Raw genomic sequence first — 17,588 nt, 5'->3', positions numbered from 1 at the left:
ACGTACTTTGGTTTTATAGTATAACTAACTAAGATAAAAAAGAAGATCGGCTGGCTGGGTGCAGTGGCTGACACCTGTAATCCCAGCACTTTGGGAGGCCAAGGTGGGGGGATCACGAGGTCAGGAGTCCGAGACCAGCCTACCCAACATGGTGAAACCCTCTCTACTAAAAATAGAAAAAAATTAGCCGGGCATGGTGGCTCGGGCCTGTAATCCCAGCTACTAAGGAGGCAGAGGCTGGAGAATTGCTTGAACTTGGGAGGCGGAGGTTGCAGTGAGCCGATATTGCGCCACTGCACTCCAGCCTGGGCTACAGAGCAAGACTCTGTCTCAAAAAAAAAAAAAAAAAAAAAAAAAAGCTGGGGAGTTGAAGAGAGCAGGGGCAGAGTAGACAGACTGAAAATGGTTCAGAGAGGGCAGCAGGATGAGGCCCACGAGGAGGTACCTGTCATTCTCCTCAGCGAGATTTGGAACTGTTTGAGTCCAGAAGCTCTCAGTGCCTTGACCACTATATTTACTTGGTGGGTGCTTAGGGAATTTTAGTTGAGCAGTTGAATGAATGTTGAATGGGAATTTCTCACAGGTAGAAAACTAGCCTGTGTGGAAGGATTTCTGGACAAGACACATGGAGAACAACATATAAATAGCTATAGAAACTGAAAACGAAAAAGAGGACAGACTTCGTTGGAGGGTCTGTATGTTTTTAAAGGATCGCTGTAAAAGATCCTTCTGGTAGCGGATGGAGAGCAGACTCCAGGAGGTGGAGAACAGAAGAGAGAACTGGAGAATATTGCTGTTTTCCAGGGAGAGATGTTAGGTTTGAAGATAAATGTGGAGGGATTGGAACAATCAAGCATTTTGACTGAAGCATTAGGGGAATGGGGATGGCAAAGACTGAGAGAGAGTGGGTTTATGTTACTCTACAGAGCACCTTTCTGGACACCAGAGGGGAAATAAACGTAACTGAGATAATGTTTTACCCAGACAGGTTTACTGAGACATGATTAGATATAATAAAATTCACCATTCCTAGTATATAACTCTAAGTTTGACAAACCTCTGCGACATAGTCATAATCATAACCTCTACAAAGTCAAGATGTAAAACAGTTCTGTCACTCCGAAAATTTCCTTGCACCCTGTTATTGTCAACCCCTCCTCCAGCTCCAGCCTTCAACATCTAATGGTCTGTTTTCTGTGTCCCTCTACTTTTGCCTTTAAGATAACTTTCAAAGAGAAGAATGTAAAAATGACTAAGGTAGAAAGTAATAAATACTGTAATTGTGTGGGGATGTAGAGAGGTGAGTAAGGTCAGTTAGAAGTTTGGGGGGCCAGTTAAGTTGTGACTTATTTAATTTACTTTTCAAAATTACAGAGACCTATGCTTTCCAAGAGGAATATTAATTCTTTAAAACAGCCGTATTCTTTATCATATTGGCAGTGGATACTCATAAAATGCGATTGCCTAGTTCACATGGTTCTTTGCTGAATAATTATATACACAAACTTTTATTTCAGTGAATTTGGGTGGTTTGAAGGATCACATAAAGGAGATCCAGAGATGCCGGCGTTTGATTCTTATTGCTTGTGGCACAAGTTACCATGCTGGTGTAGCAGTAAGTGCTTTTTAAAATTTTAATTATGTTGAATATTAGAGAATATCTATAGACCAAGTAGTAGCTCTAATAACGTACTATGTAAAACTATCTTTTGTTAATGTGTTATCTTTTCACTTTTGTGATAAAAACAGAAGGTAAGGGGAGAAATCTACCAGCTGCTTGGAATTATTTATCAATGGAAGATCTGTAGAAAAGGTCCCTAGATATACAGATAGACCTTCTGCAACAGACTTCATGAAAGGCCAAGACGGGAAAAGTTTTCTGTGCTGTCCTAGACTTGTAGCCTAGGGAGCTTGCCTACATGTATAAGAGCAGTCATTGGGTTTTGCTTAGCGTTATTCACTTGCCCTAGACAGATGTCCTGTATCATGTGTGAACCTCAATGCAGTTTTACTTTGTGGGCACGTTACTGCAAAGAAAGGTAGTCTGCTTTTTTTTTTTTTATTCAGATTTTATTCTTTAAATTGTTCTTTTAGAAGCTGAAATTCAGTATCAAAAACGTGTATTGTCAGTGCAGAAGCATAGGTATATGAGGGTGTTTTATTCTAATAAAAGACCAATATTTCCACATATAGTTTCCTTAGAGAGAGTTTACGTGCTGTTGATGTTAACTCTTATAAACAGAAGACCTTTACATTCAATTTCTGCTTTTAGGATTGATTTCCAAAGTTCATAACATAATTTTTTTATTTGCTGAGTCATAAATATTTATTAGGAGCCATTTATTTAAACAGTGAGTGAAACTATCTGGTCACTTGCCCTTGCATCTCAACAAGCTTTGCTCTTTTCAAAGATTACACCGTATACCTCCTCCCCTCCTCCCCCAAAATTATATGGTTCTAAACAGAAAGTCTATGTAATATTGAAGGGTAGAGGTCTGAAAAAGTGATTGTTTTGTCCGGGTGCAGTGGCTCACACCTATGATCCCAGTGCTTTGGGAGGGCAAAGTGGGAGGATCACTTGACACCAGGAGTTTGAGCCTGGGCAACATAGCGAGACCCTGTCTCTACCAAAAAAAAAAAATTACCGGGGTGTGGTGGCAACTCCCTGTACTCCTGGCTACTTGGGAGGCTGAGGCAGGAGGATCACTTGAGTCGAGAAGGTGAGGCTGTGAGCCTAGATTGCACCGCTGCACTCCAACCTGGGGGACAAAACCAGGCCCTGTCTCAAAAAAACAAAAAAGTATTTTGAACACGGGAAGAAGAAAGACGTAAAGTGGTGGCTTAGATCTATTACTGAATGAGCCCTCTATTCAGAAATAGAAAATTTAATTAAATGCTTCATCTAATGCTAAGATAATTTTGGGGCAGCAATTATATGCTCTGTTAGCATTCTCTAAGATTTTTTGTTGTTTTGTGGATACCAAGACTACTATAGTTAACAAACATTAGAAATCCCCCTGTGGTTTATCAGACAAAATAGTACCATTTATTTTATCCTGTTTTATATTTTTATTGTTGTTTCATGACACATTTGCATGTTTTTTTTTTTAGTATCTCTCTATGTCCTGAATAATAACTGACTACACTCTAATCATTCTTAACCCATTTATACCAGAGGTTGCAAAATTTGTTTGTGAAAAATCAGACTTTGACGATGACCTTGAGCAGTAGGATATAAATAACTCCCACAAGCTTAGCGTTCCAATGATGGAACACTAGGCATAAATGATTTCAGTATAGCCTACTTAGTATGCTTTTCAAAATTTTAATTTTCTCTAGGTTTTGTAGTTGCATTCAGTGGAATTTATAGCATTAAGTTACTCTATTGTGATGCAAATATGTCATTTTGTGTATTTATAAAAAATTGTTTGCGGCTGGGTGCAGTGTTGTGTGCCTATAGTTCCAGCTACTCGGAAGCTGAGGCAGGAGGATCACTTGAGACCAGGAATTTGAGGCCACAGTGCCCTGTAATTATGCCTCTGAATAGCTACTACACTCCAGCCTGAGCAACAAACCAAGACCCCATCTTTAGCCAAAAAAAAAAAAAGTTGCCCCAACTAAAAGAGTAAACTATTAATTAGCACAGATAAGTCTTGAGATTACTTTTTTGGGGTTTATTACTTTTAAATATCTGGTAAGCCTATAGATTTCTTTCTTTCTCTCTTCTTTCCCCATCTTTTTATTTTGAAGAATATGATTCCAATGTAACATTTATATTATAAACTGGGTTAAAAGGTTTGGTTTACATTTATTTGTAGGAAAACATTTAGCATTTTAGTGTCAGTAACTTAATAATGTATAATAAATAAAATATATTAATGGAAAAGAATAATAAAAGGAGCATTTTATCTTCAATGACTTTCTTTACATGATGTTGTAATATTGTTAAAAAATGCCAAATCAAAGGTATTTAATATTTTTGGGGGAACCAAATAAAACGATTCTGCTCAAATTTGTGGGCAAGCGCAAGTTAAAGGACTATGAAATAATGGCACCTTTAAGTTCTTTATTGCTGAGAAGGAGGAAAGCTGAGATGGATGAGAGATGGGCAGGACCACTTGCCTGAAGAGGCTGGTGAAAGGCTGTCAGGATAGGTGAGCTCCAGAGTTAGAATTAAAGCAGCACTAAATGTATACATTGGTTGAGCTTAAAGTTTTTGCTGCCCAAAAGTTAATTTTTCTGTTCTTTTCGATTTTCTGATGTTTAGTGTAAAAATAATTAGAATGGAAATTTACTGAAATGAAGGTTAAGCTACCTTTTGCACAGAGGCATACTGCTCCCTACTTCATTCCCTCTGCCCCATCCCACAAAGGTTGAAAATAGCCTTCTTAAACAAGATTTCTAAAATATATTGACTTCTTTTGGGAAATGGTCCTATTTATGAATACATTGTATTTTTAAAGTGTTTAATTTTTCTCTCTATATTTGTACATCTGTTATCTGATTTGAAAACCCTCACTGACATGGGTATTACATGAATTTTCATTTTAAAGATTAGGAATTGGGTAGTTAGAGATAACATACAAGCTGACTCAGAACCATGCCCTTTCCACTTCTCAAAATGTTTTATAGGTATGGGTATGTTTCTTTATACGAATGTATGTGGCCAGGAGCGGTGGCTGATGCCTGTAATCCCAGCAGTTTGGGAGGCCGAGGTGGGCAGATCATGAGGTCAGGAGATCGAGACCATCCTGGCCAACATGGTGAAAACCCCATCTCTACTAAGCTGGGTGTGGTGGCGTACGCCTGTAGTCCCAGCTACTTAGGAGGCTGAGGCAGGAGAATTGCTTGAACGCAGGAGGCTGAGGTTGCAGTGAGCTGAGACTCCGTCTCAAAAAAAAAAAAAGAATGTATACATAGTTGTTTAAAGAGACTGATAGTAAAATGTTAGCTGTGCTTATCTCAAGTGGTAGGATTTTGATTTTTTTAAAAAAATATTTTAATCTAGGTTTTTATTTTCTAACATGTCATTTCTGTAATCAGAAAAAGCAAAAACTATACATTGAATCCAAAGAAGTCCAATGAAAGAGTATTTGAAGGAAAGTTCTGTGACCAAGTCATCTTTTCTCTGCAGACACGTCAAGTTCTTGAGGAGCTGACTGAGTTGCCCGTGATGGTGGAACTAGCAAGTGACTTCCTGGACAGAAACACACCAGTCTTTAGAGATGATGTTTGCTTTTTCCTTAGTCAATCAGGTGTGTTAATTTTAAAGACTTAAAGGGAAGGAAAGTGATTCTTTCTCATAATTCTAGCATATCTTCGCAAAAGCTGATATTTAAAGATAAACTGGCATTGCAGATGACTTGATGAACACAGATTTGTTTTAATATTACATAATTCTTTATGAATTAGTAAAAATGAGCACCTTTTATGTTCAAAGAGCTGGATTTTCAGTGACAGAAGGAAGAGAGATCCTGATAAGCCCATATTACTTAAAGTTTTATAAATTTATTGAATGGATGTTTTTGTATTTTGTTTAAAACAAGTAATATTGTTGAAAGTGTGGTCAATTTGTTTTTGCTGCTAAGAAACAGCATATGCTAAAACTGTTCTGTATGTGTTATGCTTGTCCTACTTTTTACACAGGTGAGACAGCAGATACCTTGATGTGTCTTCGGTACTGTAAGGAGAGAGGAGCTTTAACTGTGGGGATCACAAACACAGTTGGCAGCTCTATATCACGGGAGACAGATTGTGGAGTTCACATTAATGCTGGTCCTGAGGTTGGTGTGGCCAGTACAAAGGTAAATTCTTGACTCATTTCTCTGATGATTATTTAATCATAGTGTCAGTGAAGCAGACTAGTCTATAGACTAGTCTGTATCTTATTTTTTTAGCGGTTACAGAACTCACAAATTTTACTAATCATTGTAATTACTGTAGGACTTAAGGGTCAGTTAGATAAAAGACTTGCCATTCTCTCCCTCCTCCTAATCTTAGAGTTTAAAAGGGACTTATATATATAAAATGTAAGTCCATTTTGAAAAGGTCTCTGCTGGCTACCCTTGTCTATCACTTACTGCCCTCCTGCTAGGCACAGTAGGATACATAACAAGTATATAACATCCTCTTCTTTTATGAAGTGTAGTCTGGAATTCAAAAAGTAACAAATTAGAAACATCCACTTGAACCATTTTTGGAATTTTTATTTACCTATTTATGGTTTCTAATAAATAATGTAAAAATGTACATACTACCTCTGAAAATTTGTAAGGAAGAATGCATCTTTGGTATACAATTTGGCAAGTGCCGGGCACGGTGGCTCACGCCTGTAATCCCAGCACTTTGGGAGGCTGAGCTGGGCAGATCACTTGAGCTCAGGAGTTCAAGACCAGCCTGGCCAACATGGTGAAACCCCGTCTCTACTAAAAATACAAAAATTAGCCAGATGTGGTAGTATGTGCCTGTAATCCCAGCATACCCGGGAGGCTGAGGCAGGATGAAATCACTTGAACCTGGGAGGTGGAGGTTGCAGTGAGCTGAGATCATGCCACTGTACTGCAGCCTGGGTGACAGAGCGAGAGTCCATCTAAAAAAAAAAAAAAAAAAAATTTTAAATTTGGCAATTAAAAACATTTTTTAATGAGTATCGTATGACAGTATCTGTTTCTCTTTAGATGTTGCTCTGGGGAGGTTTAAAGGTGCTGTCTTGTTTTTTGAAGGCCTAGTAAGACTACTTTGCTCTTTGGAATTGGAATATGCATAAATTTAGGAGGCTAATAAAAATAGGAAATCTTAGAAAGTTGTATAAATACAAGAGATGTTATCCTTCCACAGGTGTTTTTTGGGGTTTTAGGTTTGTTTGTTATTTAGAGACAGGGTCTTGTTTTGTCACCCAGGCTGGGGCTGGAGTGCAGTGACAGGAATCATAGCTCCCCGCAGCCTCAGATTCATGGGCTCAAGTGATCTCTGCCTCAGCCTCCTGAGTGGCTGGAACTACAGATGCACCACCACGTGTGGCTAGTTTTTTTTTTTTTTTTTTTTTAAACCGGGTCTTGCTATGTTGCCCAATGTGTTACTTTTTATGATTTCACATTTTTGTTTTTCAGTATTTTTCTGCTTAAGTTTGATATTTCTTGCTGATTATCTAATAAGATGTTGGAGTATTGGTGGATTTGAGTTTAATTAAAGAATTGTGGAAGACAATGTTAATGTGTGCATAACTGCATTTGAGTTTTTCCCTCAAAGATTCTCATAGAGAATTTTTAGTAGAAAGTTTGATTCTTACATAAAAATTCTTCTTTTTTTTTTTTGGAGATGGAGTCTCACTCTGTTGGCTAGGCTGGAGTGCAGTGGTGCGATCTCAGCTCACTGCAACCCCCACCTCCTAGGTTCAAGCAATTCTCCTGCCTCAGCCTCCCAGGTAGCTACGCCTGGCTAATTTTTGTATTTTAAGTAGAGATGGGGTTTCACTGTGTTGGCCAGGCTTGTCTCGAACTCCTTACCTCAAGTGCTCTGCCTACCTCGACCTCCCAAAGTGCTGGAATTACGGGCATGAGCCACTGTGCCTGGCCCTTTTTTTTTCTTTGAAACAGAGTCTCTCCTCTCTGTCATCCAGGGTAGACAGAGTGCAATGGTGCAATCATGGCTTACTGCAGCCTGGGCCTTCCCAGGCTCAGGCAATCCTCCCACCTCAGCCTCCTGAGTAGCTGGAACTACAGGTACAGGCCACCACCCATGCCTGGCTAATTTTTGTATTTTTCTGTAGAGACGGAATTTTACCATGTTGCCCAGGCCAGTCTCTAACTGTTGGGTTCAAATGATCTGCCTGCCTTCGCCTCCCAAAGTGCTGGTGTTATAGGCATAAAAACTCTTGAGTGAGATTTTTATTTCTTGGGTATTTTGATATTGCTAACACTGTAATTTACAGAGTGCTGAAACTTGAATTTTCTCCATATGGTAATTAAAACATGTTACATGTTTGTACTTGGGTTTCTATCCTGTTGCTGAATAAATGACCAGCCACCTTTAGTAGCACTTAACGATTTGATTAGGGGATTGGAATCCCAGAGCCTGTTTATTTATAACAGATTGTGAAAGAAGGGCTACAACGTGGTGTATGTGGGATATGGGATTGTTTGATTGGATGGATGCCATTGACTTAATCTTTTCTGGAATTGTGAGCTACCAGGGGAAATATATATATTTTATATTTCTCATTCCTTTGTTTATGAGACACCTGTTATCCTGGCACTTTGGGTGGCTGAAGTGGGAGGATCACTTGAGGCCAAGAGTTCAAGACCAGCCTGGGCAACATAGTGAGACCTCATCTCTATAAAAAATTCAAAAATTAGCAGGGCATAGTGGTGCATGCCTGTAGTCCCAGCTATTCAGGAGGCTGAGGCAGGAGGATCCCTTGAGCCCAGGAGTTTGAGGCTGCAGTGAGCCATGAGCACACCACTACACTCTAGCTTGGATGACAGAGTGAGACCCTATCTTAAAAAAGAGTAATAATACATTAGCATTGGTATACTCACCATCTAGCTTCTACCATAGCATATTCACCAATTTTAAGTGTACAGTTTTAGTGAATTCATTTGGCTGTGCAACTGTTATCACAATCCAGTTTTAGAAGATGATCACCTGAAATATTCCTTTGTGTTTCTTTATAGTCAGTCCTCACGCCTACCCTCCAGCCTCATACTCAGGAACTACTGTTTTCTCTTGCTGTATTGTGGCATTTTCCAGAAAATTCTTGTATGTCTAGCTTCTTTCTTTTAGCCCGAAGTTTGTTTTTTAAATAAAACCAGTTAAATTTAGCAGTAAGGTGTTGTATACCAACTTTAGTAACGCTAATGTTAATGAGTTCTGATGACCCTCTGCTGTTGGACCAGCTGAGCCTGAAGTTTTTGAGATTTGTTCATGTTGTTATTTGTGTCAGTTGTTCTTTCTTTCTGCAAGTGTTTTTTTAAAATATATTTTTATTTTAAAATAACTATACAGGAAGTTGCAAAGATAGTACGGAGAAGTCTTATGTACTTTTCACCCATTACCCCCAATGGTTACCACATGTATAAGAAAAATTAGCGTCTTTTTAGTACAGACTTTAATTTTTTTCAAAAATGACTCTTAAAAAATTTAGTAAGTATGGCAATTTAGTATTGCTTTCATTTTTCTTGGGTTCTAAAGTAATTTTATTCAACTGTCTTAGACATTTTAGGCTTAGTTACTTACAATAAGTTTTGGGTTATTTAGTCACAGACCATTCCAGATGGCAAGTAAAAGTTTTTATGTTAATGGATGTTGAAAGAAGTTGATTATTATTACTATGAATATTATTATTATTTTGAGATGGAGTTTTGCTCTTGTTGCCCAGACTGGAGTTATTATTTTGAGATGGAGTTTTGCTCTTGTTGCCCAGACTGGAGTGCAGTGGTGTGATCTCTGCTCACTGTAACTTCTGCCCTCCGGTTTCAAGCGATTCTCCTGCCTCAGCCTCTTGAGTAGCTGGGATTACAGGTACCCGCCACCACACCCAGCTAATTTTTGTATTTTTAGTAGAGACTGGGTGTCACCATGTTGGCCAGTCTGGTCTCAAACTCCTGACCTCATGATCCACCCACCTTGGCCTCCCAAAGTGCTGGGATTACAGGCGTGAGCCACCGCGCCTGGCCAAATAGTTGATTGTTGATCCTAATCCCTGGGCCCAGTGATGGAGCTAGTAGAAGAATTCTGTGATCTTGCTTATAAATCTCAACTTTGCCTGAAAAGCTGTCAGGATTAGAGGGATCTTACTGAGTTTCTCATAGTGTCAGACCATAGATAATTTGATACCTCTGGAGGAATTGATGGGTATAAATGGTAGGTTCAGCAGTTTTTATATGTTATTGCAGGTGTTTAGAATTTCACCAAAGTGCTGACTTTTGTTGATTAAAAAAAATAGAAATGTAACTTTGTTTTTGGCTGACAAAAAGAAAAACCAAGTTTAACATTTCAGAGTCAGGATTTTCTTGGTAAACTCTTTGAAACCTCAGTAGATTCTAAATGTAGGGTATAGCTTATTTTTCCTCATAATTGGTTTCCTGGTATGTATTGATGAAATTAAAAATATGAAATTGAAATTAGAAATTAAACTGTAATAGCAATGCAATGGAAAAACATATGGATTAAAGTTGCTCTGTTTAATATTTGTACTTAAAAACTAGTGTTCAGATGGTTTCAGTTCAAACAAATAAGCACTAGTTTGTAGAATAACATTTTTAGTTATGGGCTACAGGAACTGGAATACTCATTATCTGATCAGTTTGGATTGGAAACAGTTTAAGTATCCCAGGGGTCCAAGATACCTCTGACCTGGTAGTATATTTTGTGATTAGTTGATTTATTGAAAAGTAAACCACAGTAGGAAGAAGTAGACTGGAAGAGACTGGAATTTAGAATATAGATGTGCTCATTAGGCTTGGAGGTGGAGGACTTCAAATTCACTTTAGTGTTATGGGAAAAGATTCGAATCTGCTGGTAGAATATAATAGGTGTACAGGGAGGCAGTTGTGGAGGACCATGTGAGCAGCTGGAGGCTGGGAAGTCCAGCAAGAAGAAATAAGGAGTCTCATTTAACTATTGGGATGATAGGGAGTTACCAGACTGTGATTTTATTATAGAGGGAGTCTCATTATCCACATCATGCCAGGAAATCACTAATGTACTAATCCCTTATCAAGAGAAGAGTAATAGAAATTCAGCATATAATCCATGTGCATGTGCGCGCACACACACACACACCCCCCTTAGAATAAATTTCCTAAAGCTAAAATTAAAACACTGTAACTGATAACAGCACAATAACCTACTGTTTTAATAAAAGAGATGTAAGTAAAAGCCTCAAATATCTGAAACATAAAAATGTTTTTCTTAATAACTATTGGATTAAAAAAAAAATCAGAACTACCATTAAGAAAAACTTACTAGAGGCTGGGCGTGTAATCCTACACTTTGTAATCCTACACGCTTGTAATCCTAGCACTTTGGGAGGCCAAGGTGGACAGATCACTTGAGGACAGGAGTTCAAGACCAGCCTGGCCAACATAGTGAAACCCTGTCTCTACAAAAAAAATACAAGAAAATTAGCTGGGCATCATGGTGGGTGCCTGTGATCCCAGCTACTTGGGATGGCTGAGGCAGGAGAATCACTTGAACCCAGGAGACTGAGGTTGCAGTGAACCAAGATCACACCATTGCAATCCAGCCTGGGCAATAAGAGCACAACTGTGTCCCCCTCCGCCCCCAAAAAAAGACTTACTAGAAAAAAGTAAACAATGAATAATAGAGGTAAAAATTTAGAGTGTGTGGCCAAAGTGATAGAGGTAAATTGCATTAAATTCCTAGCACAAATTGAAGAAAATACTATATTTTTAAATGGAAAGATTGTTTTGTAAAGAAATGACATATCTCAGGATAGAATTAGTGTTCCTTCAACTTGCACTAAAATTAATTTCAAACAGACTAAAAAAATAAAAAGGAACAATGAAAACAACAGAGGTAAGAACATTTAATAATACTTAGCTTATGTTAGGATATGGAAGGATTATCTGAGTCTCAAAATTATGTCAACACCAATATAAAAGGTCAGTCCATGATGAGAAAAAATATTTTGAGACTTAACAATAACTACCTTCTTAAAACCAATTTGAAAAAAACTCAAGTTGAAAAACAGGTGAGGAACAACAAAGTCAGTTGTCAAAAGAGAAAATATAAATGGTCAACAAACATGAAAAAAGAGCTTGCAGTTTTAGGATTCAGGATATGTATGTTAAAATAGTAGTGAAGGTTCATTGTCCAGCAGTCAAAATGGTAAAAATTTGCTAAAGAGATAACTCTCAATATTTCACAGTACTTGACAAATCAGGCGCATCTCACATTCACATAGAGTTAGTAAGAATGAAAATAGTCTTGGCAGTAGGATTGTGAGTTTTAAAATATGTACAATTCTGTATCCTAAGAAAATAATTGTCTTTTAGTTCAAGCTGTCATCAGTAAAATTCATAGTATATTTTGAGCCTGTATATCCAGGTATTATACAGAACTGAATGTGTTACATTTGTCTCATTTAATTGTCATGATAATCTTATAAGTGTCAGGTGCATTTAACAGATGGGGTATCTGAGGCCTAAAGAGATGAAAACTGATCAAGGTTATAATATAACTTGACAGTTCAGTTTTGGGAATACACTTGTACTATTATTTACGAGTGAAAACAAGTTATAAAATTGTACCTGCTGATAATTAATTTTCTTAACTGTGTAAAGAAAAAGAAAAACAGTAAAAACTTTAAGGCAATATTCACATGTGTTAATAGCATATTATTAATGTAATTATTTATATTAACAGATGAGATTAAAGATTATTATTTGTTTACTTTTCTACAATTGTACTTTCTTTCCTTTTTTTTTTTTTAATGCCAAACTTAAAAAATAAAACTGGGAGTGAGGAATAGCCAGTAGGCAAAGGTGAAAATCAAAAAGCAATTAAAAAAAAAAAAAATCCAACAATACCAGTGCAAGTACTCCAAGGAGAGTTTATCAAACACTTGCGTTTTGGCTTACACCAAAAACTAAATTTGGTTAGGCATATGCTGATTTACTCATCTTTTCCTTCCTTTCTTAGGGATATTAGGAATTTTATAAGCATTCAGTGAATTTATAAGGTGTTTGGCTTTTGTATCTAAGAAATAAAGGTTAAGTCATTTGTTCAAAATTCAGAAAAGGAGAATAGTGATTTCCTACGTACTGATTCAGTTCACTGTTACTAAGGTAGTTATATTTATTTATTTATTTTATTTTTGTTTTTTGGAGACAGGGCCTCCCTCTGTCCCAGGCTGCAATGCCGTGGTGCGATCCTGGCTCACTGCAACCTCTGCCTCCTGGGCTCAAGTGATCCTCCTTGAGTAGCTGGGACCACAGGTGTGCACCACCACACCCAGCTAATTTTTTTTTTTTTTTAGAGACAGGGTTTTGCTATGTTGCCCAGGCTGGTCTTGAACTCCTAAGCTCAAGCGATCCACCCACCCAACCTTCCAAAGTGCTGAGATTATAGGCGTGAGCCACTGTGCTTGACCCTAACGTAGTTTTAAAAGATAGAGAATGTATACCATAAAACCAATGGGAATTTTATTTTCAGCTTTTTAAAATTAAAAGTTCTAAATTCTTAAGATGCGGCTGCAACTAATTGTCTTGCTTTTTTGTGATGTTTCAGGCTTATACCAGCCAGTTTGTATCCCTTGTGATGTTCGCCCTTATGATGTGTGATGATCGGATCTCCATGCAAGAAAGACGCAAAGAGATCATGCTTGGATTGAAACGGCTGCCTGGTACAAAGATACTCATATGTTATACTTTTGTTGTCCTAAGGGAGTGGGTAATAGATAAAATTCTCTTCTTATCCTTGAAGCAAGTCAATAAGATCTTTCTACTTTTGCTCCGATGTATTAAAAAAAACCCATACTGATTGATAGCACAGAGGAATAGAAACAGTGGTCTTTTGTTAGTTGCTACCAATATGTTGTTATTTTATTTGTTTGATTTACTGTCCTTTTTTGCTAATATTACTTCTTAGATTTGATTAAGGAAGTACTGAGCATAGATGATGAAATTCAGAAACTAGCAACAGAACTTTATCATCAGAAGTCGGTTCTGATAATGGGACGAGGCTATCATTATGCTACTTGTCTTGAAGGGGCACTGGTAAGTTTTCTCAGTTGTAATTAATATCAGTTCATTGACTTGCAGACCTGACACATAGTCATACTTTTACATTAAATGAATGAAATAGGTAGAACTTTTAAAAGTGCTTCTGTATTTATGCATTGTGGTTTGTTTACTTTGAGAAAGTGCAACAGAGAACTCTATAGAAGTGAAAATCAAAAAGAGTACATTTTAGCATGATAAACTTGGATTTAGCAAGTAACTTGGGTTAATTTGTTCAAATATGAATAAAGATTAAATTCTCTAGATAAGAAATTTAATTGAGGTCAGGCTGGGCACAGTGGCTCACATCTATAATCCCAGCACTTTGGGAGGACGTGGCAGGTAGATCACTTGAAGTCAGAAGTTCGAGACCAGCCTGGCCAACATGGTGAAACCCCGTCTCTAGTAATAATACAAAAACATTAGCTGGATGTGGTAGCACATGCCTGTAATCCCAGCTACTTGGGCAGCTGAGGCGGGAAGATCACTTGAACTTAGGAGGTGGAGGTTGCCGTGAGCTGAGATCACTCCAGCCTGGGCGATAGAACAAGACTCTGTCTTTAAAAAAAAAAAAAAAAAAAAAGTTACCCAGAAATATGAATATGTTCATGATAATCTAAAATCTTTAAGAAGTCCTTGTGGAGCTTTAAAACTTGGAATTACTTGTTGATAATATGGAAATAGCGATCTATTAACTTGTTAGATATATTTATAGATCAGTGGTCCTTTAATACTTTCGGATAAATAGATGGTGACTTGACATATCAGATGCTTTGTGTAATATTTACTTAAACATGGATTTTTGAAAAGTGGACTGAAGACAAATCTGGTTCTTTCCTATTAGAAAATCAAAGAAATTACTTACATGCACTCTGAAGGCATCCTTGCTGGTGAACTGAAACACGGCCCTCTGGCTTTGGTGGATAAATTGATGCCTGTGATCATGATCATCATGAGAGATCACACTTACGCCAAGTGTCAGAATGCTTTTCAGCAAGTGGTTGCTCGGCAGGTAAGTCGGGGGACTGTGAGAACACTTTGGGGATCAAAGAGGGGAGTTACGCTAGCTTATTTGAATGACTTACAAATCATGTTTACACGTGTTAACTCATTTACTTTGGAATACAGCCTTTGAGGTTTACTTGTGAGGAATCAGATACTTAGAGCTTTTTTTTTTTTTTGAGATAGAGTCTTGCTTTGTCACCCAGCCTGGAGTGCAGTGGCACAATCTTGGCCCACTGCAACATCTGCCTCCTGGGTTCAGGCAATTCTCCTGCCTCAGCCTCCCGAGTAGCTAGGATTACAGGTGTACTCCACTACGCCTGGCTAATTCTGTGTTTTTGGTAGAGATGGGGTTTCATGTTGGCCAGGCTGGTGTTGAACTCCTGACTTCAAGTGATCCACCTGCCTCAGCCCCCCCACCTGCCTCAGCCCCCCCACCTGCCTCAGCCCCCCGAAGTGCTGGGATTGCAGGCATGAACCACCACTCCTGACCCAGATACTTAGAGTTTTGAGAAGACCAATGTCGTAGATCTCATATTGAGCAGAACCAAGACCAGAACTGAGGTCTTGGTCTCCACATCCTGTCTTCTTTCAGTTAACATATGCTGCTCCTTTTTAATTTAATACTTTTAAAACATTTAAAAATGTATTTTAAAATATTTTAAAATATATATTTCAGCTGGGTGCAGCTGCACATGACTGTAGTCCCAGCTATTCTGGGGACTGAGGCAGGAGGATCACTTGAGTCCAGGAGTGAGACCCTGTCTCTAAAAAAGTAAATAAAATAAATTTAAAAAAAATACACGTGATATATTTCAGGGGAAATCTAACATCTAGGTTTTATTTTAATATTATATAATGGAGTTTTCTTCACATCAGTTGGCTTTATATATAAATTCCAAAAGATATTATTCCCTAAGCACAATGTGGTGGTAATGAACTTGAGCTTTGAAGTTAGGCAAACCTGCAATCAAGTACTAAGCCTGATATTTCTTAGTTGCATGAGTTTAAACAAATTACTGGATCCCATAAAGCTTCTGTTTCCCTGACTATAGGTAATAACATTCAGATTTATTACATAGGAATTTAAAGAAGTCTGTCAGTGAGGCTTCATGTGGATTATGCAGTGCAGTTTTTGCACATTCATAAGCTATAGCCCTGCCTTTGCCTACCAGTGATGTTGTCTATGTGTGTGATTTTCTTTCCTAGGGGCGGCCTGTGGTAATTTGTGATAAGGAGGATACTGAGACCATTAAGAACACAAAAAGAACGATCAAGGTGCCCCACTCGGTGGACTGCTTGCAGGGCATTCTCAGTGTGATCCCTTTACAGTTGCTGGCTTTCCACCTTGCTGTGCTGAGAGGCTATGATGTAAGTCATCCACCACTGCAGAAATCTTGGGATGGTTTTTTACCTGGATACATTCTGATTTTTTTCTCCTAAATTTTTAACAATAGTGTTTGAGAAATATCTGTCACCTGTTATATTTTCATGGCCCAATTTGTAGGTTACATCACAACATCTTCTTACCCATAGAACTTGAAGGAACTTGGGGTTCAGCTCCAAGATTGTGACTCACCTTGGGTAGTCGCCACCTGTTTTCTTAATATAACCCCATGCCTCTTAATAGGGCAGCTGTTGGCATTTGGCAAGACTGTTCTTTTTTGTTTGGAACTGTCCCACACATTGAAGACTTTTTAAGCGTTCAGACATGGTTTCTCAGACATTGTGGCAACCAAAACATTGTGCTTTTGTTTTTACCGACCCCTATGAGGGCTACTACTTCTGTAGAGGACCACAGTAGCTCTTTCTTTGTGAACTGGCAGCTTTAGCGTGCTTTTTCCTTACCAATTTCAGTTTTTTTCGGGACACATTATGTGATTATATTTTCTAATCTAATTCTTTGTAGTCTGTAATAAAGATGGTTAATGATCGTATTGTTTTCTGTTTTTATAAACAAAAATAATTTGCTTATAGCAACCTCCCTTCCCTAGTCTGTATAATCTCTCAAATCTTGCTTTTTTTTTTTTTATTTTTGCAGGTTGATTTCCCACGGAATCTTGCCAAATCTGTGACTGTAGAGTGAAGAATATCTGTACAAAATGTACGAAACTGTACGATTAAGCAACACAAGACACCTTTTGTATTTAAAATCTTGATTTAAAATATCACCCCTTAAAGCCTTTTTTAGTAAATCCTTATTTATATATCAGTTATAATTATTCCACTCAATATGTGATTTTTGTGAAGTTACCTCTTATATTTTCCAGTAATTTGTGGAGGACTTTGAATGATGGAATCTATTGGAATCTGTATCAGAAAGATTTTAGCTATTATTTTCTTGAAAGAATGCTGGGTGTTGCATTTCTGGACCCTCCACTTCAATGTGAGAAGACAGTATGTTTCTAAAAATTTGTGCTTGTTTCACCATACTTCATTCAGACCAGTGAAAGAGTAGTGCATTTAATTGGAGTATCTAAAGCCAGTGGCATTGTATGCTCATAGTTGGACAGTTAGGGAAGGTTTTGCCAAGTTATATAAAGAGAAGATGTGATTTATTTTGAAATTTGTTTCTGTTTTGTTTTTAAATCAAACTGTAAAACTTAAAACTGAAAAATTTTCTTGGTAGGATTTATATCTAAGTTTGGTTAGCCTTAGTTTCTCAAACTTGTTGTCTATTACCTGTAGGTGGAAGAAATTTAGGAAGCAAAATATTATAGTAGTGCATTGGTGGGTCTCCAATTCTTAACATATTTGCACAATTTTGTAGCACAAACTTTAAATTTGAGCTGCTTTCGACAACTGACAATATGATTTTAAATTTGAAGATGGGATGTGTACATG

General features: G+C 37.7%; 1 protein-coding gene across 2 annotated transcripts in view; it reads left to right on the top strand.

Moving 5' to 3' along the window:
- The window catches only part of GFPT1 (glutamine--fructose-6-phosphate transaminase 1), a 62,139-nt gene extending 45,186 nt beyond the window's left edge, over positions 1–16,953 (top strand). For both annotated transcript variants that reach the window (XM_007970379.3, XM_038007041.2), the window contains 8 exons: positions 1,518–1,615; positions 5,135–5,255; positions 5,647–5,804; positions 13,252–13,366; positions 13,612–13,739; positions 14,587–14,754; positions 15,954–16,115; positions 16,786–16,953. In XM_007970379.3, coding sequence (XP_007968570.1) covers positions 1,518–1,615; positions 5,135–5,255; positions 5,647–5,804; positions 13,252–13,366; positions 13,612–13,739; positions 14,587–14,754; positions 15,954–16,115; positions 16,786–16,830 — 995 coding nt within the window. In that variant the 3' untranslated portion in view covers positions 16,831–16,953. The remainder of the gene's footprint in view (positions 1–1,517; positions 1,616–5,134; positions 5,256–5,646; positions 5,805–13,251; positions 13,367–13,611; positions 13,740–14,586; positions 14,755–15,953; positions 16,116–16,785) is intronic.
- Positions 16,954–17,588: the final 635 nt, after the last annotated feature.

The sequence above is a fragment of the Chlorocebus sabaeus genome, chromosome 14, assembly GCF_047675955.1.
Source record: "Chlorocebus sabaeus isolate Y175 chromosome 14, mChlSab1.0.hap1, whole genome shotgun sequence".
In the NCBI taxonomy this organism is placed as follows: domain Eukaryota; kingdom Metazoa; phylum Chordata; class Mammalia; order Primates; family Cercopithecidae; genus Chlorocebus; species Chlorocebus sabaeus.
This window is presented reverse-complemented; position numbering and strand designations above follow the sequence as displayed.